Raw genomic sequence first — 26,798 nt, forward strand, 5'->3', positions numbered from 1 at the left:
ATTATTGACTTTTATTCCACTGACAAAACTAACAAAAGCCCTTTTCACTTCATCATAATAGCCACAAGGTGGCAGTATATGAGTGTAAACCCCTATTCTCCTGCGCATCATTTTGTGGGAATACATTTTATTTTACTGCATGTGTTTAAAAGTTAATATTCCTTACAACCGTTTCTGGGCTATTAAATCAGTATATCTTAAGTTTTAAAAAACATTTTCGTACTGCGTTCAAAAGTAATTTTTAGGCATATGTTAAAATGAGAAATTAGAGAGAAATATTTTAATCACCCCATTTATGAAACATAGTGAATGTTTGGCAAAGCAATATTTTTAATATTTTAATAAAATATAACAATATGAGGGTTTGTCTTTGTAGGATCAGTAACCATTTTGGAGTTCATTTAACTTTTCAACCCGTTTATGACTTTGATGCCAAGATGTCTACAGCAAAAATTTTTGTTTTTTAAACAAAGCTTTAGAGGGGTTATTTGTTTTTTGATAGTTTTTTTTTTTTGTTCATAACCTGTGTTTTTATATGGTACCAAAACAAACACAGCAAACAAACACAGTTACTTTGCTTGACCCCATCATCACTGCAATACCCAAGAACAAAGGTCACCATATTTATTTATTTATTGTGTGTCCCCTGCCATTAGTTGGTGCACAGGCTCACATTGATATCTATATTTAGCACTTCCTGACTCCAAAAATGGCAGACAGTATAAATCCCTAGATTAACACCCTGTTGCAAATAAATTATTTCCCATAACGTGTAATATACACTGCTCAAAAAAAATAAGGGACCACTTAAATAACACATCCTAGATCAATGCATTTAGACATTTTTTTTGCTACTTTAACGACTTATACAAACAAGGGGGCATGGCCTTTGGGGGGAATGGTTGCGACCTTGCAGAAAGCGGGCGTGGTCATTAGAAATTCGCCCGAACACTAAAATTTCTGATGCACAGTTTTGACCAAATGAAACTGGGTGTAAAGTAGGAACTTACTGGGGGTCATTTACTAAGGGTCGTGCACTGCATTTTTCTTGAACTGCTCACGTTTTTGGGGGCTAAAACAGCTTGCACAGGCATTACAAGAAGTGTGTGCCTTTTGTGGCACAGCTGGGCTGACTTCCAAACAACACAAATTAGGCGGTGTGCCGTCGAACAGTCCGACTGATTGTCGATAAGAAGAAATTACTTATATTCTTGTAGGTTTTTTTTGTGCAATGCTGTATAATTGAAGGAATTACTCTGCTACTCATATGCGAAAGGATTCTGGGGTTGTGACTGAGCTACTTGGTATCTGTAGATTCAAAAGAAAAAGCAGTCAGTGATGGCACTGTCTATATTGAAGTGAGTAGGCTTTATTGCATACCACCCAACTTCTGGAGTGGCAAAGAGGGACAAAATATGCTGCACAGAGAATTTTTTTTCTCTTTTACCCCACCTCTTCAGCTCCACACAGTTTAGTGCTGCCCATTTCCCCCTTAGCTAGCGTCAAGAGCAGGAGCAGCGGGACACGAAGCAGTGAGTTAGGGAGAAGCCATGTTCCGTACATCTCTGTAATCAGCCCCCTGGTCTCAATGAGCAGAGGAGATGTGTGGGACACAGCAGGAAAAATAAGGAAAAATATTGGCAAAACATTATAGGTCTAAAGATGGTGCCTTTTGACCATTCTTGTTATGTTGCAGCCTTTTATTGAAAGAATAATTCTTTTTTTTTATTCTAAAATGTGAAACTATTTAAACCTTTTGCCACCAAGTTGCCATTTATGTCTATTTTTAACTTTTTTTATGCTTTATTTTGACTGATCATATTTTGCTTGTGAATGGCCAAGACAACTACTATCCAATTATTCATTTTAGAATTCACAAAATATCAGATGAAGCATAGGGCTTTTTTAATTAGGCTTTTACAGATATTCCTTTTCTATTTCCTTTTTTATTTCTATGCAAATTTGTTTCACAGTGCACTAGGCGTGGAGCTGCGAATACTGGTGCTCCAATTTTTTTCTTACTACATTGTCCATTTAACACCTTTTAACACACCCCCTCTAACAATGATTAACATCCTCTGCATTAACCTGGCACTGCCACTACACTGAAAACAAAGATGTTCTTCTGCCCTCATTTTCTGTTTAGTTTCAGTATCTGCCCATGGGCTATTCTAGTCCAGAAATGTATTCAAAAAGTGTGTATGGCTTTATTCACTGGCCATAAGTACATGTACAGTCCCAATCTAATCAGTCATACTATAACTGCATAATGGACTTTCATTTTGACTGTGCGGATAAGCCCTTGAAAATAATAAATAGCATTCGGAATATCTGATAGCATAGTTTCACAAGAAAAACTGTGAAAATCCTGAACTGATGGTACAAAATCAAGCATTTAGAATTTACAAATATACACTAAACATACGTACCTGTCGGGGTCCTGATGCTGGGACAAATATTTATACATATATATTAATCCTAATAAACTGTTTGTAATGTGCACATATTTATTTGATATCGGAAATCACAGTTATGGGCTGATTCAACACCTACTTGTAGTCACAGAAAGATAGGAAGTCTAATTAACCCGACTGGAGCTTGCTTTCCAATAATTTGTTCAACAATCACATGCAAGTTGTGGTACTTGTGATAACAGTAACTTGTCTCAGATCTACCTCCAGAGAACAAGCCACCTTCCCGGAATCTACACGCTGCTCACCACCTTCTCTGGGCGTTCATGGCTCGCGTTGCTTTCATGATTTGAGAAAACAGGTTGCTCTATGTCTCCTAATTATCCTTTGCAGAATATTGAGATGGCACTATTGAAAGTTTACAGAAGGGGAGCAGTGTGTGGATTCCTGGATGGTGAAGAACTGAGACAAGTAACAGTTATCACCAGTAGGCGAGCTTCTGTCAGGATAATTAGAATTCCTATTCTTTTCAGGTCTTTGTTAATCTTGATGTCACGGGTGGTCCCGCGACCCATGTCGCGGGTCGCTGGCTCACCGGTGTCCCAGGCTCCCCGCACCGCCAGGGCTTCATACCTCTCCCCGTTCCTGAATCCCGGCCTCACTTCGTGCGCGCGCATCCCCGTGTCTTAGGGCGCGCGTGCGGCAACCTTAGAAAATTTAAAGAGCCATTAATTGGCACTGGCCATTTCCCATACGGCTATTTAAACCTGCCTCTCCAGGTTCTTGCCGGATCTTTTTGCCTCACAGCCTGAGAGAAAGCTCTTCTGCGATTTACCTTGCAATCTAGTGTCTCCTGCGTTCCAGTGTTTCCTGTGTCTCCTGCGTTCCTGTATCCCTCCGTGTTCCTGTGTTACCTGAGCTCTTCCGTGTTCCCATGTACCAGTGTTCCTCCGTGCTGCCGTCCTGTGTACCAGTGTCCCTCCGTGCTGCTGTTCTGTGTGCTGTGTTCCCATACCCCTCTGCTTGGACCTCCTGTTGCTGACCTGGTGATGCTCTGGTGAAAACCAGGTAGCACTTAGAATACGGTCCCAGGTAGTGGCTTGAGTCATCGTCTGCAGTGGTTCAGATGATCCACAACCCTTAAGCCTGACAGTAAGATCCGGCCATGCATCCCGCCGAGGTTCTGCCTCCCAGTAAGCCTGATCTCGCTACCATCGTGATCCACCAATCTCAAAAGATTGCCGCACAGCGTGATCAGTTGGAACAAGTCACTGCCATGCTGCAACAGTTACTAGCTAACCAGCAACAGGTTCCTGAGGCTGTCCCAGCGGCTTCTATTGCTACGGCTGTCCATGCCCAGCAAGCACGCTGGCGACTCCAAGATGTGCAGGAGCTTTATTACTCAGTGCTCCCTGCACATTGAACTTATGCCGTCCCAGTTCATCACGGAACGATCTAAGGTGGCCATCACAATCAGCCTTCTCTCCGGGAAAGCCCTGGCTTGGGCTACTCCCCTTTGGGACAGAAACGATCCGATTACGGCTTCTCTCGCGGCCTTTCTGACCGGCTCGGTCCTCCTCGGCTGAGACTGCACCATTGAATTTACACCAGGGTAATTTCTCCGTAGGAGATTACGCAGTCCAATTTCGTACCTTGGCTTTGGAACTTTCCTGGAACGATGCGATGCTCTGCATAAGGAGAGTTTGTCCTTCCTGGTTCTGTCACGTTCTACCTCGTCCCTCCTGCTAGGTCTTCCTTGCGGTTCCTCTCACCAGTCCTTAATTGGAGGACGGGGGAGGTTCTCTGTTGGGGTCTGGACTGCCACTCCCGTTGCTTGGATGTTCCTCATCCTGTGCCTGTCATGCTAACTACCGTGGTCGACAAGCCTCTGAAGGGCCTTCCAGTATGCTACCGAGACTTTGCCGACATTTTCTCTGAGAAGCAAGCGGAGGTCCTGCCTCCACACCGCCCCTATGACTGTCCCATTGACTTGCTGCTGGGTACGTCTCCTCCACAAGGACGAGTATACCCGTTATCTATGCCCGAGACTGAGGCTATGTCTGTCTACATAAAGGAGAATTTGCAGAAGGGATTCATCCGTAAGTCTTCTTCCCCTGCAGGAGCTGAGTTTTTCTTTGTCTCCAAGAAGGATGGTTCCCTCCGACTGTGCATAGACTACCGTGGTGTCAATAAAGTTACGGTGGAAAAGCGCTACCCTTTGCCTCTCATCACTGAACTCTTTGACCGCCTACGGGGTGCCAAGGTTTTTACCAAGATCTGGGAGGGGCATACAACCTCATCCGTTTTCGGGAAGGCGACGAGTGGAAGACTGCTTTCAATACCCGTGACGGACATTTTGAGTACTTGGTAATGCCTTTTGGACTCCAGCAGTATTCCAAGAGTTCGTTAACGATATTTTAAGAGACCTGCTCTACTCTTGTGCCATAGTCTACTTGGACGATATTTTGGTGTTCTCTCCAGATTTACAGTCTAACCTGACACACGTCTGACAGGTTCTCAGGCGCTTAAAGGCTAATCGTTTATACGCCAAACTCGAGAAATGGCAATTCCACCGGAGTAGTCTTCCGTTTCTGGGATACGTCATTTCTGGCAAGGGACTCCAGATGGATCCTTCCAAGTTGGCAGCCGTACTTCAGTGGCCTCGTTCAGTGGGACTGTGTGCCGTTCAGAGATTTCTTGGCTTCACTAATTACTATCGTCAGTCTATTCCCCACTTCTCCTCCCTTGTGTCTCCTATTGTGGCATTGACTTAGAAGAATGCCAATTGTAGAGAGTGGCCATAGGATGCAGAAGAAGCCTTTACTAAGCTAAAATCTGCTTTTGCCTCTGCGCCAGTACTCACCTGATACGGAAAAATCTTTTCAGTTGGAGGTTGATGCCTCCTCCATTAGTCCTTACTCAGAAGGGGCCCAAAGGTTGTACCCTCACCTGCTGTTTTTTCTCAAAGACTTTCACACCTGCCGAGAAGAATTATGCCATTGGTGATCGGGAGCTTCTGACCATAAAGCTGGCTTTAGAGGAATGGCGCTATCTTCTGGAAGGAGCTCGTCACCCGGTCCATATTTATACTCACCATAAGAATCTCCTGTATCTCCAGGCTGCTCAGCGACTTAATCCTCTGCAAGCTCGTTGGTCTCTCTTCTTCTTTTCCCGATGCGATTTTCTAATTTATTCCCGTCCTATTGTGGCATTGACTTAGAATAATGCCAATTGTAGACAGTGGCCATAGGATGCAGAAGAAGCCTTTACTAAGCTAAAATCTGCTTTTGCCTCTGCGCCAGTACTCACAAGACCTGATACGGAAAAATCTTTTCAGTTGGAGGTTGATGCCTCCTCCGTTAGTCCTTACTCAGAAGGGGCCCAAAGGTTGTACCCTCACCTGCTGTTTCTTCTCAAAGACTTTCACACCTGCACACGCTACACCTTGCACAGCCACACTGGTCTCAGGCAGGCTGTGCAAGGTGTAGTGCTCACGCGAAATTAGCAGACAGCCGAGCGAAGTCACCGGCTGTCTGCAGGGTTTCAGGCCGGACTACCTAGGGGGAATAACAATTAGGGGGGGGTACATAAATTATCTTCCAATGGAGTCAGGAGGTACTTGGCTAGTGGAGAGGTGAGCGCCTCCAGCTCATTTGCATAAAATTATAAAGTCTTTCGGATTAGCAGATGTGCCGGAACGTGGCAGGAGGACTCCCGCATCACCCCTAAGGTAACAAGCATTCATTTGGTGACAATCTATCACCCCTAAATCTGGTGGTAGATGTCCTTTAAAGAAAAGAAAATATATTGGGTCCTTATGTATGACACATGTAAAAGAACCCATTAACCACAATAGAAACAAATTTCTTGTGGCTTTCACACTGTCTGCAGAATGATTTAACACTTACATTACAGAAAAGAAAACATTACCACAGTAGACTTTGATGTCCTCGAGTTCTGTCAACAGTGACATTGATGCATTTTTCATGGCATTGCAAATATAGAATGTCTCCAACTCTTCTGGAACTGTAGCTTATTAGAACTCTTTTCTTTTTCTGTTGCCTCTGGGAGTCATGTGCTCTGCATCCTGATTTCTTTGGGATTTTAGAGGTCCCACATAACAACAGGGACTAGCTAAAGTCCCAGAGTGTTCCCAGATTATACTTTATTGTGATGTGCCAAATCAGTTTGCTATACTGCACTGATGAGATATACTGTAATGACATGAAAACAGCGCTGTCTACAGATAAGTGCCAAATCCTTATGGAAAAGACAAGAAAATCTACCATTAAAATCAAGAATTATAAACCAGGGATACTTACTGTGAATAGGGTAATCTTCTTATTTGTTGTCTTATCTCCTCCTTCTAAAATTAACTTTTAAAATTCTGCTAATGAGATTGTAGGGCTTTCAGGGGGTGTTCCCATAGCTCCTCAGTGCTGCAAATCCATAGGTTGAAACCATGTCTCATTTTGTGGCCCTCTGTTGTACCCTGAACCAAGGTATCAAAAGGACCAAAACAAAATAGGGAATTCATTAATAATGTTTATTTTGAGATAATTTGACTTTTAAAAAAAAAAAAAAGTACTGTATTTTTCGAAAAAAAAAAATCCTTTGATTTTCTCAGAAATCAAAGGTGCGCCTTATAGTCCAGTGTGCCTTATACATGAACAGTGTTTACAGCTGCCTTGAACTGTGCACAGGTCTGCCACCTGCTGGTCATTCATCCTTATAATCAGATGCGCCTTATAGTCCAGTGCTCCTTATATATGAACCTAGACGTTTTAGCAGGAATTTATTGATGGTGCGCCTTATAATCCGGTGCGCCTTGTAGTCTGAAAAATACTGTACTATAAATTACAAAAACAAAAGCCTTTTTCCACTTTTAAACCCCAAATAAAAATGAAAAAAAAAGTTTAAATGTTTAATTTGCTCTATGTGCCCTGAAAAAAACACTGCAAAAAATTTTAAGGAAGCATGCAAAATAAAGTTATGGCCCTTACAAAAATTTGCTAAAAAGGCCCAGTCACTAGAGCCTTTTCAGGCTGCGTCACTACGGAGTTAAACAGTAAATATTGTAGCACTTCTGGTGCGTGATAGTTTTATTTTCCCCTGAATAAGATCTGGTTTATGCCTATAATGACCCCAACCTGTCTGAGGAGCAGATTCCTTACAAGTTATATAGAATGTCATTAATCAATTTGACAAGTTCTTACTTTCAAACCCACCTCTGTCATTGAGAATTGAAATTGCCTTTTTATTCTAGAACTCTCAAACCTTCAGCATAGTTATCAGGGCTGCAAAATTGTTTTGGCACATTGATTTGACAATGAAAGTTTATGCTTATTCTAAGCTGCACCCCTGTTACACCAACATCTCAGCAATGGCTGAAGGAATTTCCTGTGGCACGTTTACCCGCTGCACTAAATTTGCAACCTTTTCATTGTTAACCATAATTACTGCTATGGTTGCTTACTCTTCTCCTAACATTAATTGTTCTGTTTTCTAATACCTTGCCCATGTGTCCATTTGTATATAAAATATGTTTCATTCTGATGCTTTTTACCATGGTTGATCAACCTTTTTAGTTAGGCAATAAAATGTTTCAACAACTGAAGACACTCCTTTTGGCCACGCACCCCTTTGGTCAAGAGATTATGAACCTCGTCAGAGGGTAGCCTGTCCCCCCCCCCCCCTATAATAACCTAGACATTCCTAAAATAATGGATTTTGAAAATTTCTACTTCAAAACATGAAACTTTTTGTTTGTTTTTTTAATCCATGTAGGTTATAATTTTGATAATTGCCGCCGCTAATAAAAGAAAAAAATTAACAATTTTCTTTTATAATATCTTGCCTTTTTATCCCCAGCCTCAAGCTGCATGTAACCCCTGCATATTTAGTGTAACCAATGACATATTCAGGTAAGACCTTGTAATAGAGAGCAAACAGAAAACGATTGCTCAAATTAATATTATCTGTGCTGTGGAGCAGATGTGCCATTAGGGTAATAATATTACATTGAAAACTATATTACATTGCTGCAAAAAGGTAAAAGCGTATACATGTGACCCACCTATGCTTTATTTAAAAAGAATTCACTGACCCAGAAATGCATTCATTTGGTTTATGTGTTTTGAAAGGATTCTAGGGATGTTCAACAATATCTCATATTGACTATTTTATTGTATAATTAAACCCCCTTATAGGGAATATTAGCAATATTTATACTGACCCCAGAATTAAAGATATTCTGCCATCAGCTTCACATATATAATTCAGTTTCTAAAATTTTGTATAACTACATAATAGCTTTACATAAAATGTAATGTATGTTTTACAGTTTATAGTTTTCCAGAATGTTTAACCGTTTTATTACAAATAAACATTTAAAAATGCTTTGGAAATAGGAAGTTTGCAAGAACTATCTGTCTACAGGGCTTACTGTATACCTAACAAACATTTGAAGTAACATTGACCTTCACTTCACAGCTCCTTGAAAGCAGAGTGGAAACAACTAATAATAGATCAATGGTTTGTCTAGTGTATATTTTTGTACCAAAATAAACTATTTCCTGCAAATGTAATAATGTAGTTAATTCTGAACTAAAAATGTTTCGACATCCGTCAACCTCTCCGATAGTTATTCTCATACAGTATGCAGTGAAGCATCCTAGCTTTCTGAGAGGTTTTTGTTAGAAACACAAAAAAATATTTTTAATAACTCCCATAAAACCAAGTTATGGAGTCTTTCCAACATACCTTTACTATTTTCTAGATTTTTTCTCCCAGAACCTCACACTCATCTTTCATTGATAAAGCCCTGCTCCTCCTGTGAAACGGTACAAAAGGGTGCACTACACTTTGGGGCTCATTTACTAAGGGCTCCAGGGCCGCATTTCCGTCGTGTTTTCCGAATTTTTCAGTTTTGCAGCGGGATTTTGGCACACGTGATCAGATTTCGGCGCAATCGTGCCGGCTTTCACGCAACAGAAATCGGGGGGCGTGGCCGCCGGATTCGGAAAAAACGCAGAATTTAAAAACTGGATTCGCAAGATCAGCACTTACGTGCACCAAGAAGAGGCAGGTGAACTCCGGTGGACCGTGGCGCAGCATCAACGCCGTGGGATCGCGACTGGACCTGGTAAGTAAATGAGCCCCTTTATCTTATTCAGGACTGCTCCACATAAATATATCAGTTGGGAGTCTGTTCCTTCTGGAATAGATATACTGGTTTGGTTTTAATCCCGTTTCATGTCCTCTGGCAGGTCATGCTTGATGTCTTAAGGGAGCTGCCTTACAAGCTAGCTTAAAGAGGCATGGCTTGCCTTATACCTTCCAGGAAAACATTGCATATCTGTATAACACTGTGTTGTATGAATGATGGCTTGAACAAGCGATCAAAGCATCGCTTGTTCAAGCCAACCTGTAAAACATTTTTTCCCTAAATACTAACATTACCTATACACATCTAACAAAGTTTAAAAAAAAAGACAAAATCACAAAAAAAAACCCACATATTAACAACAATCTATACAATAACACAAACATTATTGGACCCGCTCGGTGAACGCTGTAAAAACAAAACCTGAAAAACTCGCCAAAATGTAAATTTTTCATTAAATCCCTTAACAAAATTGTTCCAAAAAGTGATTTAAAAAAATTATGTGCGCCAAAATGGTACCACTGAAGAGGCCAACTCCACACATAAAAAATAAGCCCTAGACCAGCTCTGTCAACCAAAAAATATTAAGGCTATGTCCCCCAAAAGATGGCGATACGAAAACAAATGAGATTTTCTGTATATTAGTTTTTTTCCACTAAAATTGTAAAAATATATAAAGAACTATATAAATGAGGTATCACCGTAATCGTAGTGATCTATAGGGTAAAATATAATATAGTATTTTTAGTGTACGGTGTACGACCCCCAAAAAGTACAAAAGGAAAGGAAACCAAAAAGCTACAGACCCACTAAAATAAAGTATTTGTAAGTGCATCTCATGTCGCAAAAAATAAGCCTGTATATGTCCAAATTGCCAAAAAAATTAAGATTGTATAGCCAATAAAATGTGACAATGCATAATCTGCTCTAAATGGCGCAGCTTTCCTTCGATGCCCTGGCATGTTTACCACTGCATATGGGGTATTGTTATACTCGGGAGAGATTGGGTATCAAACTATGTGGAGCGTTTTGGTATTTTATCCACTGAATGTGAATGTGTACATTTTATAAAATACATGTTCATTTAGCCAAAAATATTTTAATTTCAAAATTGCATCTGATTTTGTTTTAAACCCGGTAAAACAATTAAAGTGTAACAAACTTCATAAAACTTGTTTTACGTACATTGAGGGGTGTAGTTTCTATGAACATCGGTCCTGAATGGGTTATGTAAAAATGAATATTTTTCTGCATTGTGGACATAGATTTTCTAAAAAAAAAAAATGCTTGATGCTGAGTAATTGACCTACAAGGTCATATGTCTAGTTCCTATGTGACTTGGCAGCTGACAGACTGCCTTTTAGCAATAGGTGAGCTGTAGTTTCAAATGCAGACATGTCACAGTAACCAAAGCTCAAAAAATAGCAATCCACACATCAGCTAACAAGATAGATTCAACATCTTCAATGACAAAGGCACATACATATATGTAAAAAAAAATTACAATAATAACATTATGTATACATGCGATCATTCATTTTTTGAGAAGATATTTTGTAAAATTAACCCCTTAGTGACCACCCATATGGGTTTCTGCATTGGTCACTAAGGGGCCTTAGGCTAGGACAACGGCTTTCTCCATCGGCCTAACCTAAGGTCTGCACGGGGCCCATGTGCAGGGATGAGCAGTGGCCCAGCTGTTTTATGACAGCCAGGACCCTGCTCTAACAGTCGGAGTTCCGATCCGGCTGTTAACCCTTTGATCCCGTGGTCACAGCATCGATGTACGTCCCTCCCGATAATAATATCGCGGGGTGCCCTCTTCTTAGCCCGGCAGCCGTGGACCTAACGAAGGTCCCTGGGTCTGCCAGCGGCATCTGCCATCAGCATCTGGCTTTTTTCCACAACATGTTAGGTATCACCGTGTCTCAAAATGTCCATTCTATAAAGATATAAAAGCGGTTATTCCCGGGGCTAAACCCCGTAACAGAAAAATGTGCTTCAATGTCAGAAGCAACACTTTTTGCCGTTTCGCAACACATAATAAAAAGTTATTGAAGTCAGGTATATGGTAAATGTAATAATTTTTTAGGGGACATAAGTTTTAAATTTTTGGTCAAATCTATTAACACCTAATAAAAACTATTTACATTTGGTATACCTATGATCATAACAAACCAAAGAATATATTAGGGATGGCATTTGGAATGTACAGTGAAAGACGTAAAAACAGAGCCCACAACAAAATTGCGCAAATGCGGTTTCTTGTCAATTTTACCGCATTTGAATTGTATTTCCAATGCCCAGTACAAGGGACGGAATATAAAATACCATTACGCAGAAAATAAGCCCTCATACAGCTCTGTACATGAAAAAATGAAAAAGTTATTGATTTTTGAAAGTAGGGTGCGATAAACAGAAAGTAAAATGCCCATCAGTGGCAAGGGGTTAATATGCCCCTGTACCACATGATTAAAACACCATCCAAAGGCTCCACTCGTGATAACATATTTTGGTAACGTGTTTCCAACGTTGACTAAACACGAAGGAAATCCAATCTTACCTCAACATGTGATTGCAGGTGGAGCCTTTTGATTTTGTTTAAAAATGCAACCAAAAGGGCATGTGTGTATGCATCCTCAGGGGCTCTACAAACACGTCATGGCACCTGAAATATATTCAGCGCTACAAAAGCTTAATGGTTCCTTCCCTTCCCCTTCACCATGTGCCCTGACAGTGGGTTACATCCACATGTGATGTGTCCTCTTACTCGGAAAAAAATACACACTATATTCCTAGATGCGTTTTCTGCTAAATGAATGTATTCATGATAAATATTAGTGAATTCTAAATCAAACTTAATTTTGTCTGAATTTCTGTAAAATACTTAAAGGGTTAACAAGCTTCTAGAAAATTTGAGAGAATGCTGTTCAATTTATGATCTTTCTAGCATCATAATAAAACAAAAGGACACTTCTAAAATGATGCCAACACAAAGCTGAGATATGGTAAATGTTAGTAAGTCTTACTACCCAAATGTGTTACTATCAGTTTGAAAAACAGAACATTTTGAAGTTTGAAAATAGCTAATTTTTTCAAAATGTTTACCAAATTCACCTTTTTTCATAAATAAATATATCAACCAAAATTTCCCACTATTTTGAAGTACAAAATGTATCAGAAAAACACACTATAAAACACGTGGGTAAGTTAAAACCTTCTAAAGTTATAACCAGATAAAGTGACACATGCTGGTTTTTAAAAATAGACCTTGGTCTTCAAGGTACAAACGAGCTTGGTCACTAAGGGCTTAATATTACATGAATGTGTAGAAGCACAGAAAATCAAAAGCTGCATTTTACAGGGTGAATAAGACATCATTCAGTCTGCCAATCTTGTTTTATGTATTTATCACTTGTATTTTTTTCCAACACCAGATCTTTTTTTTTTTCTTTAGGAGGGCCATTTTGGAAAGTGAAGGAAACTTTAAAGTGATCACCATTGTACAGCTATTTACTCTTCGCTTTATCCATGAATATGAAAAGGACACTACAATGGTAATGTAAATTCAGTTATTCATATGTTCTCTTCCACTGATTTATGAAAACTTTAACCCCTTGATTGTTCATTGACTACAAAGATTTACTATTTGACTACGTGTAATAATGTTATAATAATGAAATTACTGTACACTGCTTGCAATGTCAGGCATGGCAGTCTACTACTGCTCTTCATTATGTAAATTGTACCTCAAATTCTTCAGAAATAACTATGTACATCTCTGCCTTCTCTATATTTTGCTGTCCTGTCCTTGCTGGTGTGTGAAGGCCTTGTTCTTGTCAATCAGTCACATGACTGTTGTTTCATGTCAATACATATAATAATTTGAATCAAAAGGTCCTACAATCCTCGAGATGGTAGCAATGAAAATGTCAGCTCGTCAAAAAAAAAAAAACAACATCTTACACATTTTCATGCACCAAAGAGCAAAAGCTATTAGTGTCAGAATATGGCAGATTTAAATTTTTTTAGAAAATGTATTTTTAAACATTAAAAAACATAAAACTGTGATATCTGCATGATCACATCAACTTAAAGAATAGAGGTGTCTTTTGGAGTGCACATTGAAAGCCGTTAATACAAAGCCCCTAGAAAATGGCACAGTTGTGTTTTTTTTTTACAATTGCACATAATTTTTGTACAATTTGTTCTTCAGATAACAAATCATAAAGCTTTGCCAATGGAAAAATTAAAAAAGTTATGGCTTTTGGAAGATGAGAGAGTGAAACTCATAAACCCAAAAACAAAAAGGTTGTTAAGGGGTTAGTAGAAACATTCAGACACTGCACCAAAATCTTTTTAAAAAATCTACATTAAAACATTATATGGGGTGTGTATGGCCTTCAGGAACACTTGGTATGCTCTGCATTTAACCTCTTATTCTGTCATTACTGAAAACAAGTACAGAGTTGTAGTCAGATGGATGTGTGTTTTATTCCTCAGGCAATCACTTCTTTTTGTGTGTTGTTTGGCTATACTAACTTGAGAACTTTGACACATTAGTGAAAATGTATTCTTTGTCAGTTCAATCAAAAGTTTGATTGCTGTAGCCCCAGGTGCATTGGTTCTTACATTGCACTTACAGATGTATACAAGCACAGTAGATGATTACATCTGTTTACGTGGCAGAAGTGTATGCATCCCCAAGTCACAAATTTTACTTTGTTATGCAGAGAGATTTTGTTTTCTTGTTGCTGACATGTGTAACTGCATAATTTTTTGGATGTTGCTTACACTTTGTTGACATCATGTTTTGCATCTGCCTATTTCATACATACAATTAATAAATGTGTCTATAAAATATTTGTTTCCCATAATCATAGGTCAGGCTACCGTTAAAAGCATACTTTTCACACGAGGATACTCACCTAGTGTTGGCATTACTCAGAAAAGCTGATGGTATGTACTACACTGTATTATGCTCCTACACTTGATTTTTGGATCCGCAATCTAGGATTGTAGATAAGAAATTTTTCCTCCCTTTCATCTCTTCTCATTTTATGAAGTATGCTGTGCTCATAACTTGCCAATGGGTTACAGTGCACTCATTTTTGCTGTCCTGCAAAGGAAACAATTTCTCATCTCATCTATCATGTGCTGTATTGTCATGTTAACAAGCTATGCATGTAATGATCTGATTCTCAAGGATATCGGATGCTTGGGCATCAGTCTGCAGCTGAATGCGCTCACATCTCATTTCAACATGTTATAGGATCTGAGGTCAGGCAAGAAAATAAATCTTTTTGTTGTCCAGCTTTCCATGTGCTGTATCTAACTGGAATGCTTACTACCTCTTAAAATTTTCATTGTTAGACCAACAGATTACTGTATATTCCAGCGTATAAGACGACCTGGTGTATAAGACGACCCCCCCTACTTTCCTGTTTAAAATATAGAGTTTAAGATATATTCGCCGTATAAGACTACCCCTTTTCTAACGCATACAAAACACCGGTAAAAATTTAAAAAAAAACAGATTTGAATTTAACATGGTCCTTTTTTTAATTTAAATTCTTATGACATGCAGGTATATTGCAGGAAAACTGTCGCTCATAAACATAAGGCATACAACAACAACATTACCATCGTCCATTTTACTGTAAATGTTACCATACTGTACATTAAATTTTTATTTTATTAAATATTCCATGCCATGTACTCAGAAGCGGGAAAAAAATTCCAAATGCAATGAAAATGGTGAAAAAACGCATTTGCGCCATTTTCTTGTGGGCTTGGATATTACGTCTTTCACTGAGCGCCCCAAATGACATGTCTACTTTATTCTTTGGGTTGGTACGATTACGTGGATACCAAATTTATAAAGGTTTTATAATGTTTTCATACATTTACAAAAATGAAAACCTCCTGTACGAAAATTATTTTTTTGATTTTGCCAACTTCTGGCGCTAATAACTTTTTTATACTTTGATGTACGGAGCTGTGGGTGATGTAATTTTTTGCGAAATTTGATAATATTTTCAATGATATAATTTTTAGGACGGTACGACCTTTTGATCACTTTTTATAGATTTTTTTATATTTTTCAAAATGGCAAAAAAGTGCCATTTTCGACTTTGGGTGCTATTTTCCGTTACGGGGTTAAACGGATTGAAAATCCGTTAACATATTTTGATAGATCGGGCATTTTCGGACGTGTCGATACCTAATGTGTTTATGATTTTTACTGTTTATTTATATTTATGTCAGTTCTAGGGAAAGGGGGGTGATTTGAAATTTTAGGTTTTTTTATTTTTTTTAACTTTTTTTGTTTTTATTTATACTATTTTTCAGACTCCCTAGGGTACTTTAACCCTAGGTTGTCTGATCGATCCTACCATATACTGCCATACTACAGTATGGCAGTATATGGGGATTTTCCTCATTCATTACAATGTGCTATCAGCACATTGTAATGAAGGGGTTAAAACGAAATTTATCTCTGGACTTTCACTCAAGAACAACTACCATATTTTTCAGACAATAAGGCGCACAAAAAATACTTTGATTTTCTCAGTAATCAAAGGTGCACCTTATAGTCCAGTGCGCCTTCTATATGATCTGCCACCTGCTGGTCATACATCCTTATAATCAGTTGCGCCATATAATCCGGTGTGCCTTATATATGAACCTAGACGTTTTAGCAGGAATTTACTGATGGTGCGCCTTATAGTCCGGTGCGCCTTACAGTCCGAAAAATACGATAGTTTATTTCTATTATTGTGCCAATATTTTACTGTATTAGTTAGGTGCCATTTAGGGTGCACCGTGAGAACCATAAAAACAGAACCCACAAGAAAATGATGCAAATGGGTTCTTTCCATTCTTTTCCACCACATTTGGGATTTTGAGAGCTTCACAATACTTAGTAAACAAGCCTTATACAGCTCTGTAAATGGAAAAATTTTAATTTATGGATTTTGACACAAAGATAGCAAAATATTGATATAGAAAAAGGGGACAAGGGGTCAATATAAAGTAGGGAAATTAATATTTCCTACACTGACGATTTTGCAGGTTTTTCCACCAACAAACAATGGAGAGGTCTGTTATTGCTACTGCAGGTACACTTCACCTGTGAGAGGCAAAATCTAAAACGAAAATAATCCCGAAAATCACATTCCAATCAGAAAGAATTCTGTTTAACTGAGGGTTTTTAGGCCGTTTTTTAAGAAGTCCGTTAAAAACCGCATAGGTTTTTGAAAACGCATCCATTTTTCCTAATTATCTTAATTATGATAAATAGAAAACAGACAAAAACCATCAAAAACCAGATACGTTTTTAAACGGACTGCTTAAAAACGGGTTCAAAACGCTACATGTGCCACCTTCCTAAGGCTTGTTAGTTTTTTTCTTTTTAAGAAACTTCTCCTACTCTTCACTTATTTATGTATTAATTGCACCTGTTTGAAATTGTTACCTGTGTAAAGGACACCAGTCCTCACACTTATTCATTCACACTTCAATCTAGCCACCATTGCCAAAACAATGAGCCAAACAAAACAATGACACCAGGAACCAAATTGTAGACCTGCACATGGCTGGGAAAGCATAGGAGAGCATCTTCCTCTGGGGCTCCATGCAAGAACTTGCCTTATGGGGATCAAGGATAATTCTGAAAAAGGTCAGGAATCCACTTTAAACTACTCAGGAGGACCTGGTCAATAGCATGAAGTGAGCTGGGACCACAGTCTCAAAGATTATTTTTATTAACACACTTTGCAGGATTAAAATGTCTCTGTTCACACCAGTTTATGCCCAGCTCTGTTTGAAGTTCTCTAATGACCATCTGGATGATCAAGCAGAGGAGGAATAGGAATGATGAGACCAAAATAGAACTTTTTGGTATCAACCCAAGTTGATGGAAAGGGGGAAGGATAATGGGTGCAAACCAAAGAACGCTGTCCCAACGGTGTAGCATGGAATGGAAACATTTTACTTTGGGCATGCAAAGTGGAAAACGACAAGTGCACTGTATTGAAGGGAGGATGGATGTGGCAATGTGAGAAAGAGCATTGAAGATTAAATAATTTGGGTCTACCAGCATGACAATGACCAAAATACACAGCCAGGGAAACTGAGAAGTGGCTCTGTAAGAAGCATTTCAAGGTCCTGCAGTGGCCTAACCAGTCTATAGACCAGTGGTGGCGAACCTATGGCACGGGTGCCAGAGGTGGCACTCAGAGACATTTCTGTGGGCACTTAGACCATCACCCCAGGACAGAGTTCCCCAAACAGGAACAAATCCACCAAATATACCTGCAGTCCCAGGCAACTTGAGAGATGCTGTTCTCAGCTCTATTTTGAAGCAACACTTCATTGGCTGGTTGGAACTGCGGGAACAGTGAGAAGGTGTGGACAGGGCTGCATTATCTTTGAAAGTCATCCTGCTGGACCCTTCAATCCTCCTCTACAGAGAGACCCTGGAGAGAAGCTATAATGAGAGTCTCAATTTGCCCTCCTTCTTTCAACTGTATTGGTTGCCTCAGGGGCCTGATACAATTGAAAGATGTGGAAGAACAGAAAGCAGTAAGTTACTTCTTAAAAAGCCATGTTGGCGCTTCACGGTAAATAAGTGGATTTAGCTTGTAGTTTGGGCACTCTGTCTCCAAAAGGTTCGCCATCACTGCTATAGACCAGTCAATCTGGAGAATATCTTATGGAGGATTATTTCATGCAATAAAATGAAAACCAATTATTGAAAAATCATAACGTTTTCCTACAAAAAAAATGACTGAACTCTTCATTCTTTGTAGGCAGGAAAACTTGCAAAATAGGCAGTGTATCAAATATTTATTTCCCCCACTTTACAGCACTTCACAGGAAACATTTTATTGTTTTACATTGGTTAAATAGACACCTCCCTGCTCCTCTTTTTTAAATATTGTTTATTCTGATCCTCTTTCATCCTCCAAATCTTACAAAGTTGGATTCAGTGTTTTTGCATTGCAATTCCATAGAAACATAGTGGTTAAAGCAAACCTACAATTTTTTATGCATTGTGAACGAAACATACGTTGAGAAGGCTGTAGCTACACTAAAGCCGAAACATATCTTGTTTAATCCCTGAACCAAGTGGTTTTGCTCAAAAAACAATAATAAAATTCAGGACCTTGGAAAAGCTGAGTGCAGGCTGGCTGCCGTACATAAATAAGCTGCCTGAATCTGAGCTGGATGACTCATACACAGCAGTTTGTGCAGCAATTGATTACTTCTCCCTGTCAGGGACCACACGTTGAATGCAGCGGCTCAGCTTATGCTGGGCAGGACAAGGCTGGAGCAGTGTATAATTAGGGTAAGAGGAGAGCGCCAGGGCAGCCACCGGAGCAACAGAGCCTCATTATCATAATTGTATAATAGTTTTTTTCAGCAAAACCACTCAGTACAGCGATTAAACAAGATATGTTCCTTCATCAGTGTAGCTACAGCATTCACATGGTATGTTTGGTTCATAATGCATCAAAGCAACCTTTAAATCATGCAATTTCTTACATTCCAATTCTATTTAATGAACAATTAGTATGAAACTTATTTTGTAAATATTATATACCGTTTATATTTGTGTATAAGCCGAGTTTTTCAGCACAAAAAATGTGCTGAAAAACCTCACAAGCCAATAAAAAAAATAAACTTACATACTCACCTTCCGGCGCCCCTGATGTTTGGCGCAGCTCCCCGATGTCCGCGCGACTCCTCTTCTGTCTTCTCCGCGATGCTGTGGTCCTCGCAGCTCCTCTTCTGTCTGCTGCCAGCACAAGCTATGATGTCGTCAGCAACCGCATGATAGTGTGTGCCAGCCGGCGGCTCTGCTAGCTGTTACTGCAGACAGAAAACAGAAGAGGAGCCGTGGGGACCTGAGCATCGCGGAGAAGACAGCAGAGGAGCCACACCGAACATTGGCACCACCCGAAGGTTAGTATGTAAGTTTTTTTTTAAGTGCTGGGCAAACTGGGGGCTGGCTGTATACTAAAGGGGCTGGCTGGCTAATAAAGGAGGCTGTCTGGCTATTACAGTGGGATGGCTGTTTATTAAAGGCACTTGGCTGGTTATATACTAAAGGGGGCTTGCTGTATACTAGAGGGGGCTGGCTAGCTATATACTGGGAGGCTGTGGCCAATGCATTTTCCACCCTTGGCTTATACTCGAGTCAATCGGTTTTCCCAGTTTTTTGGGGTAAAATTAGGGGCCTCAGCTTATACTCGGGTTGGCTTATACTCGAGTATATACAGAACTTCTCTGTTAGTTTAAAGGACGTCTACCACCAGGATGAAGGATTGTAAACCAAGCACATTGACATACTGGTGTGTGTTCCCTGTGGCAGGAACCACTTTTCTTTAAGCTTCCTATGCCCTGGTTTTTGAGAAGAAAGGCTTTAACATTTATGCAAATGAGCCTGAGGGACTCCAGGCTCCATTAACACCTATGGAACCTGAAGCCCCTCAGGCTCACTTGCCTAATTTTAAAATTCTTTAAAAAAAAAAAAAAAAACAGGGCATAAGAAGCAAGAGAAGAGCAGATCCTATCAGAAGGGGGAATACACCAGTATGTCAATGTGCTTGGTTTACAATCCTTCATCCTGGTGGTAGATGTCTTTTAACCCCTTACTGACCAAGGGTCAATGGTGCCTGAATGTTCTTGGAACCCCTTTAACAATTTTTATTTTTTTGATGACATGTATAGTATTTGAGATAGTATAATGTTATTAATAACACTTTTTAATAGAAGCAGGAGACAACTAAAACTGTGAAAAAACATATTTTTTATGATTTGACCCATTACAATTTTGTTTCAATAAGCAGTTCAATTTTATAAACCTTTACCAAAATATGTCATAAGTATGTACAGTGTCAATCCATCACCATTTTGTTGGTAATTTTTCTTTAAAGGGGGTTTCCCACCAATCAAGTTAGGCCCTATTCACAGGATAGGGCCTAACTTGGTGATTGCTGGGAGTCTCAGTGATGAGACCCCCACAGACAACGAGAACAGGTTTCTCAGGTTTCTCTGTCACACCAAAATGAATGGAATAGATGGTCGTGTGCTCCATTCATTCCTGGTAGTGACCAGGGGTCTGACGTCATTGAGACCCCCATGATCAGGAAGTTAAGCCCTATCCTGTTGATAGCTGTTATTGCTACAGAAGAACACTCTTTACTGAGAATTTAGTTGCCATTTAAGTTGAATTCCCAGGTCGGTAAGCAATATAAAATTCATTGTGTTTTTTTTAATGCTAGGACTTGCATCTAACATTTGCGTACAGCATTTGCAAACAATTGTGAAGATGCTTAGAACTGTGGACAGTGAAGAAAGGTATCTTAAACTTTTTTGTATGCGGACATAAAGCTATGCAACTTTCATCTTCCGTCTTTAATTGTGCTTTAATGAAAATTCTTAATACCCAACCTTTTACAGAGATGTTTGAAAAATAACTTTTGGTTCTCAGGGTTATCTCATAATTCATTTAATTATGTTAACAAAATGATGACCCATTCAGAGTAAATAATCTATTATTGTGCTATTCTCCTGTAATACACAGCTTATTTTTACCGATTTAAATTTTTTAAGTCTCTAACTAAATGAGAACATTTTTTATAGTTGCCATTCACTGAACCATTTCCAATTAATCATTTGAGAACGTTAATGAAAGCTCTGCTTTTACTATTGTGTTACTGCTGCACTGTCACACTTTTTCAGACAAAATTGTTATTGGACAGAAGGAAATGTGTAATTGTATCCAATTCATAGCTGTGAGTGGGATTTAGTCTGTACGGGTTTTAATGTCTCTGGGAGTAAACAAAATATTTTCATCCACTAAGATATACTGTACAAGAAAATCATGTGGAATAAAAACCTAGTGTATACAAGAGAGTTTAATAAATTATCATTATACAGTTATTAAAGGTATTGTCTGACATATTGCGGTCAAGAACTAAGAGTTCTTCTTACGGAGACTGCCAATATGGCCGCCATGTAGGCATGGGATAAGGAAAACCACTCCTCTTTTGGATACTTTGTAAGGCAGCTCCTTTGACATCAAGCATGACCAACAAGAGGCCTAATGACATGATGTGGAAATTAAAACCAAACCAGTATATCTATTCCAGAAGGAACAGATTCCCAACTGTAGGCAGCACTATTTTCACCTAGTTGGGTCTCTTCAGTATAGTGTGGAGAACTGGTTTGGCTGAGTGAGAGGCTTGTGACTAAGGTCGGGAAGTAAGAGCGTCCAATGCTAAAAGACTCCACACGCCTACATGGCAGCCTTAATTGGCAGTCCTCTTACTTGATTGTACCTTACAGCATAGGTATTCTCCATATTTTCTTGAAAACCATTAAGCTATTTTTATTTATTTTATCTACCCTCTAGTTATTTCTTGATAGTGTTTTATAACATGATAGCTGCCTGGCCAATTGTTGTTTGCTTCTCTTCACTTCTGAGCTAGTATTTCAATTGCTCTGCTCTGGTATAGGAGATCAACAACCAAAATAATAGAATGGATGGATCCAATGGATGATGGCCACAAATGACATCCAGTGGATGACTTTGGCTGTTGTAAGGTCTGTCAGGTGTCGTTTATTCAGCCAGGAATTTTACTGTATAAAATAACACAAAGATGCAAGCAGATGTGTTTTGAAGAAACCATTAGGGCAAGAATAGATATTTGGATTTCCTTTTATTTTTTTATATGTGTTATAAATTCTTAAGTGACTCTTTTGATTATTTTCCAGATCTTTCGAGAATGTCTTTCAATCCTGGTTTTTGCTAATCCGTTTAGGAGGATGGGTGGACATTGCAGCAGAACAGCTGTTGACGTCAGACCCTGAAATTTCAGACGACCTGCTGTGGCTTCTGGCATTTTACTACAATCCATGCAACGGGAGCCAAAGCAGAGGTAGAACAATGGTAGGTTGTGCTCTAAAGCAGGCTGTGTTTGGCACAAAGAATGTGAGGATCCTCAAAGAGTAATTAGTGTTTCTGCTTTACATTAGTAAAGTAATTGATTAGCGACAATTCACATAACATATTTAACTTGAAATTAAAAAATCCAAACAATAGACAAATAGTATAGTAACTAAATCACATATAGACAAACTACAGAATGTCACATGTACTGTTATTACCATGTAAATACGTTGTATTTTCTAATATTATTACAAAGATTTTATTTAGGCTCAAAAGGTTACACTGCTACTCGATAGAAAATATGACATTTCCTTGAGTACTGGATGTTTCAAAACCAGAAATGTCTTCCAAGTAAAATTCTATATCTGAAATTGTTACATTCATTCTGTCTGTGGATTGTGAGTCTATGTACATGAGAGCCTTGGTATCTGTAGTTATATGGTGTTAGCTTTTTCCCAGGACTGACTTGAATCTGTGAATTCTACAGCCCACCCATAAACACTATGTTTGTTAGACACTATGTAATTGCATTTTTGTACAAGGTTAATAAAATAATGCATTCGGCTGGCTCCAGCACCCGGCAAGCACTGGCAAGAGCCAGAGCCCAGAGGGGTGGGGTGGCCCACATGGCACTGCATAGCTGCTGGCAGAAGAGTCAAATAAAGACAAGAGAGTGGGAACCCTGGCTAGACCTCACCTGAGGGCTGAGGTGAGTATTACTTTCTTTTTTTTTCTTTTATTACTGATCACATCCTTTGGTATATTGTGGTACATTGGTCTCACAGTTGAGAGTCTGCATTTTAAGCTTGCATTGATTATATAACTTTATTTTGATTATGTCACTGTCCAAATATATCAGGCACTAGCTGTAGACTTCCTAAGATATTGCTACTAGTTTTGCTACATAATAGAACTATTGCATGCTTCTCTAAAAAATCATACAATGTTTCTTAAAAATTAGCAGTACACATTGGTCACATTTGTGGAATCCCAAGTAATATATTTGGTTATATCTGTTCAAATTGTAAAAAATGCAAGACTTTAATCTTTTTGGTTACTATCTTGCAATTCATAATGGCCCTTTCATCAGTTTCTTAACGTCGAAAAAAACCCTCAATCTGGCTTAATGCCCTGACAACTTAATTGGAGACACTAAAGAAATGTCTGGCCTTCATTTTTATCTATTCAGAGTTAAATGCCAACTCATGTGCATTAATGCCTAAAATTTGCCTTTCCTTCTAGAAGTGAATGGTCTACTGACTTTGTAATGTGGATTTCAGCAGTCACTAATCCCTCTAATGGAATGAGCTAGTTAGAGAAGTTTCTTCAGAGATGTCTACATGCATGAGGTCTTGCTACCAATAAGCCCAGTATCTCTCACCAATACAAATTGATCATTGTAAATTGTTTTTTCCTTTAGGTTGAAGCTAAAGCTGTTTATGAACAATTGGTGTCACTACGGAGAAGTTCATCCATTTGTGCCAACTCCGTTTACAAATTATTTGCAGGAGAAAATACTTGGCATCCATGTACGCGGCAGTTGATTAGATATCTGTGTGTCACTTTCATTGTGTTGTGCCCTGAATGGCACAGCGTCGCCCAGGACTGTGTTTCTCATGTAAGTGTAAATCTCTAACAATTATTAATGCTTCCTGATACAGTGTCTAGTAGTGGTCATGCAACTTACCGGAGAAAGTGTCCATGCATAATGATATGAAAATGTTTTATCATGTGCATATAGTGGGAGATTTATCAGACGTGTCCAAGGTAAAACTATTCTTGTTGCCCATAGAAACAAATCAGAGCTCCGCTTTAAATTTTATAAACAGTAGTCGGAAAACAAAAGTCGAGCAATGATTTGGTTGCTTTGTGCAACTAGAACTGTTCTGCTCTCAGACACTTCTGATAAATTTGTCAAGGTAACCTGGTTGTAAGTATAACTCACTCAATTTACTCACATTTACTAATAGTCAGACTGTGTAAATTTAAACCGCATGTCTAAACATTCAAAAAGCATGTCAGATTTATCACAGTGGCTCAGGATAAATGGTTAAAGGGGTTGTAGAGCAGTTATTTTTGAAGGCCTGCCCTCAGAAAGCTAACACTGACCCTTGCACTGATCAGCAGCTTGTTTCCATGTAAACATAGGGTACAGAGCCAAAAGCAGTGGGCTCCATGCCCCAATAAGGTGTGGCTGCCACAGGGACACGGTACCAACTTCTACATGCTCCTTGTGCTTGCATGAAATGCTAATTGCTACATTTAAAGATATGGCTACCTGCACACAGAATTGTTCACTTCTGCCTGCAAACTATGACTCTCGTGTCCCTTTTTGTGGTCATTGTGCCTTGAGTACTTTCAGTGTGTGATATGATGATGTTACCTAGTAGCTGATCCACAAATCCACAAACATATGTGTTGCATCTGTATTTTTCACATTCCCATAGATTTCTATGGGAAGGTAGAGCCTCAAACATGGCCAAAAATAGGACCTGTTCTGAGTGTGAGCTCATAGAAATACATAGGGATATGAGCTAGCCACAACATCAGTGACATAAATGAAGGATACATTCCCTTGCTATCTAAACCCTGCCCCATTGCCAAACTAGATGCAACTTTTTGCGGCAGTTACAGTGCACTTAATATTGTATGAAGTGTTTTACACATAAGCAAAGTAAACTAAATCATCCGCATTGTTTATTCTTTACAAAAAAAAGTCTAGACTAAGAAAAAAACTGTGAAAATAATAGTAGATAGCAGCTGCCTGATAAATGTCTGCCTGCCAGAGTTCTCATGGGATCACAAAGAGTGAAAGCTAATGTTACTTAAGCTACACTGATTTTTAATTTGATATGGCTGCAAGTTTCAGACTTTCTATTTACGTACTTGGTGAAAAGTAGTTTCAGATTTTTTCTTATACCCACGTAGCCTCATAGGGCCCTGAGCCTAAAATGAATCCACATTGAACCCCACAAGTTTATACTATGGAATAGTAGGTACTGTACTCTTTTAACACTGTATGGTTTGTACATCACCGTATTATGGAGTTATTCTTCTGTTGAAATCGTGCTACTAATATGGAATCAAGGGGATAATTTCATTGTTTTTTTCTTTAAATGTCAATATACAACAAAAAATGGATTTATGTGGTTCTGTACGAAATTGAGGTATAAAGAAGTACAGTGTAGCTTCTTATATGTGTCTGCTATGTGTTGTAAAATGGACATATGCATTAGCCCTGAACGGATCATTTTCAAGGACCTCAGACACAAGACACATCCAAAATATAATAACTACCAACCAGCATAGATTTACTGTCATGTTTGATTTCTATGAGGAGGTAAGTGTGTAGATGTTGGTCAGGCAGCTGATGTGATCTACCTAGATTTTGAAAATGTTCTGATACTGAACCTCACAACTGTCTAGTATAGAAGCTACACCACACATGGCATGGGAGAACACCACAGTGTTAGAACTAAATCAAAGTTAAAGGGGTATTCCGGGAATAAGAACGTCTGATACAAAAACCCATGATGCTATAAATAAATGAATGTAACAAAACTCAATGGGGCACATGTACTAAGGGTCCATCGGACACATTTCTGTCGAGTTTCCTGAATATTTCTGATTTGCCCTGAATTGCACAGGGGTTTTTGGCGCACACGATCGGTTTTCATGCAACACAAATCGGGGAGCGTGGCCATCGGACAACCCGACTGATTCAGACAAACTGCAGAATTTTAAATTCAAATTGTGTCTCGAGCCAAGCGCTTACATGCACAGGGAAGAAGATGGTGAACTCTGGCGGACCTGAGTGGGAAAGCGACACATGCAGGAAATTGGACGCACGATCTTAGTGAATCATGGCAGCTCCGAATCCTCGTTGGACAATGCACCTCGGGGATCGAGACGGGATGGGTAAGTAAATGTCCCCAAATGTCATTAGTCACAAAATGGAGCTTAAATAAATGCGCTTGAGAAAGCTCTTGTTTGGCGCGAAACAGCCCATCGTCTGTCGCGGCTGTATGTCTGCCCATATGCCACTCTGCTGAATAAATGTGAAAACGTCTTTGGTGAGTGCCGCTTTATTTCTTTACTTGTTGGATCCATCGACTATGAAAGGTGGTGCCGGTACTATTTCCTTTTTTCGTTGAAACATTTCATTAATGAGGGTGCTACTGCTGGACATTTCATTGATTGGGGGCGCTGCTGGACATTTGATTAAAGAGTAACTGTGAAGGTGTTTTATTTCTCACAAATT

General features: G+C 39.2%; 1 protein-coding gene across 4 annotated transcripts in view; it reads left to right on the plus strand.

The window, feature by feature from the left end:
- FANCC (FA complementation group C) overlaps positions 1 to 26,798 on the plus strand; it is a 110,570-nt gene that overhangs the window by 79,276 nt on the left and 4,496 nt on the right. For 3 of the 4 annotated variants that reach the window (XM_072150838.1, XM_072150837.1, XM_072150839.1), the window contains 6 exons: positions 8,283 to 8,335; positions 13,034 to 13,133; positions 14,460 to 14,535; positions 20,868 to 20,943; positions 22,363 to 22,537; positions 23,958 to 24,155. In XM_072150838.1, coding sequence (XP_072006939.1) covers positions 8,283 to 8,335; positions 13,034 to 13,133; positions 14,460 to 14,535; positions 20,868 to 20,943; positions 22,363 to 22,537; positions 23,958 to 24,155 — 678 coding nt within the window. The remainder of the gene's footprint in view (positions 1 to 8,282; positions 8,336 to 13,033; positions 13,134 to 14,459; positions 14,536 to 20,867; positions 20,944 to 22,362; positions 22,538 to 23,957; positions 24,156 to 26,798) is intronic. The other variant, XM_072150840.1, reaches the window with a different exon arrangement.

Source organism: Engystomops pustulosus, chromosome 1 (assembly GCF_040894005.1).
Source record: "Engystomops pustulosus chromosome 1, aEngPut4.maternal, whole genome shotgun sequence".
NCBI lineage: Eukaryota > Metazoa > Chordata > Amphibia > Anura > Leptodactylidae > Engystomops > Engystomops pustulosus.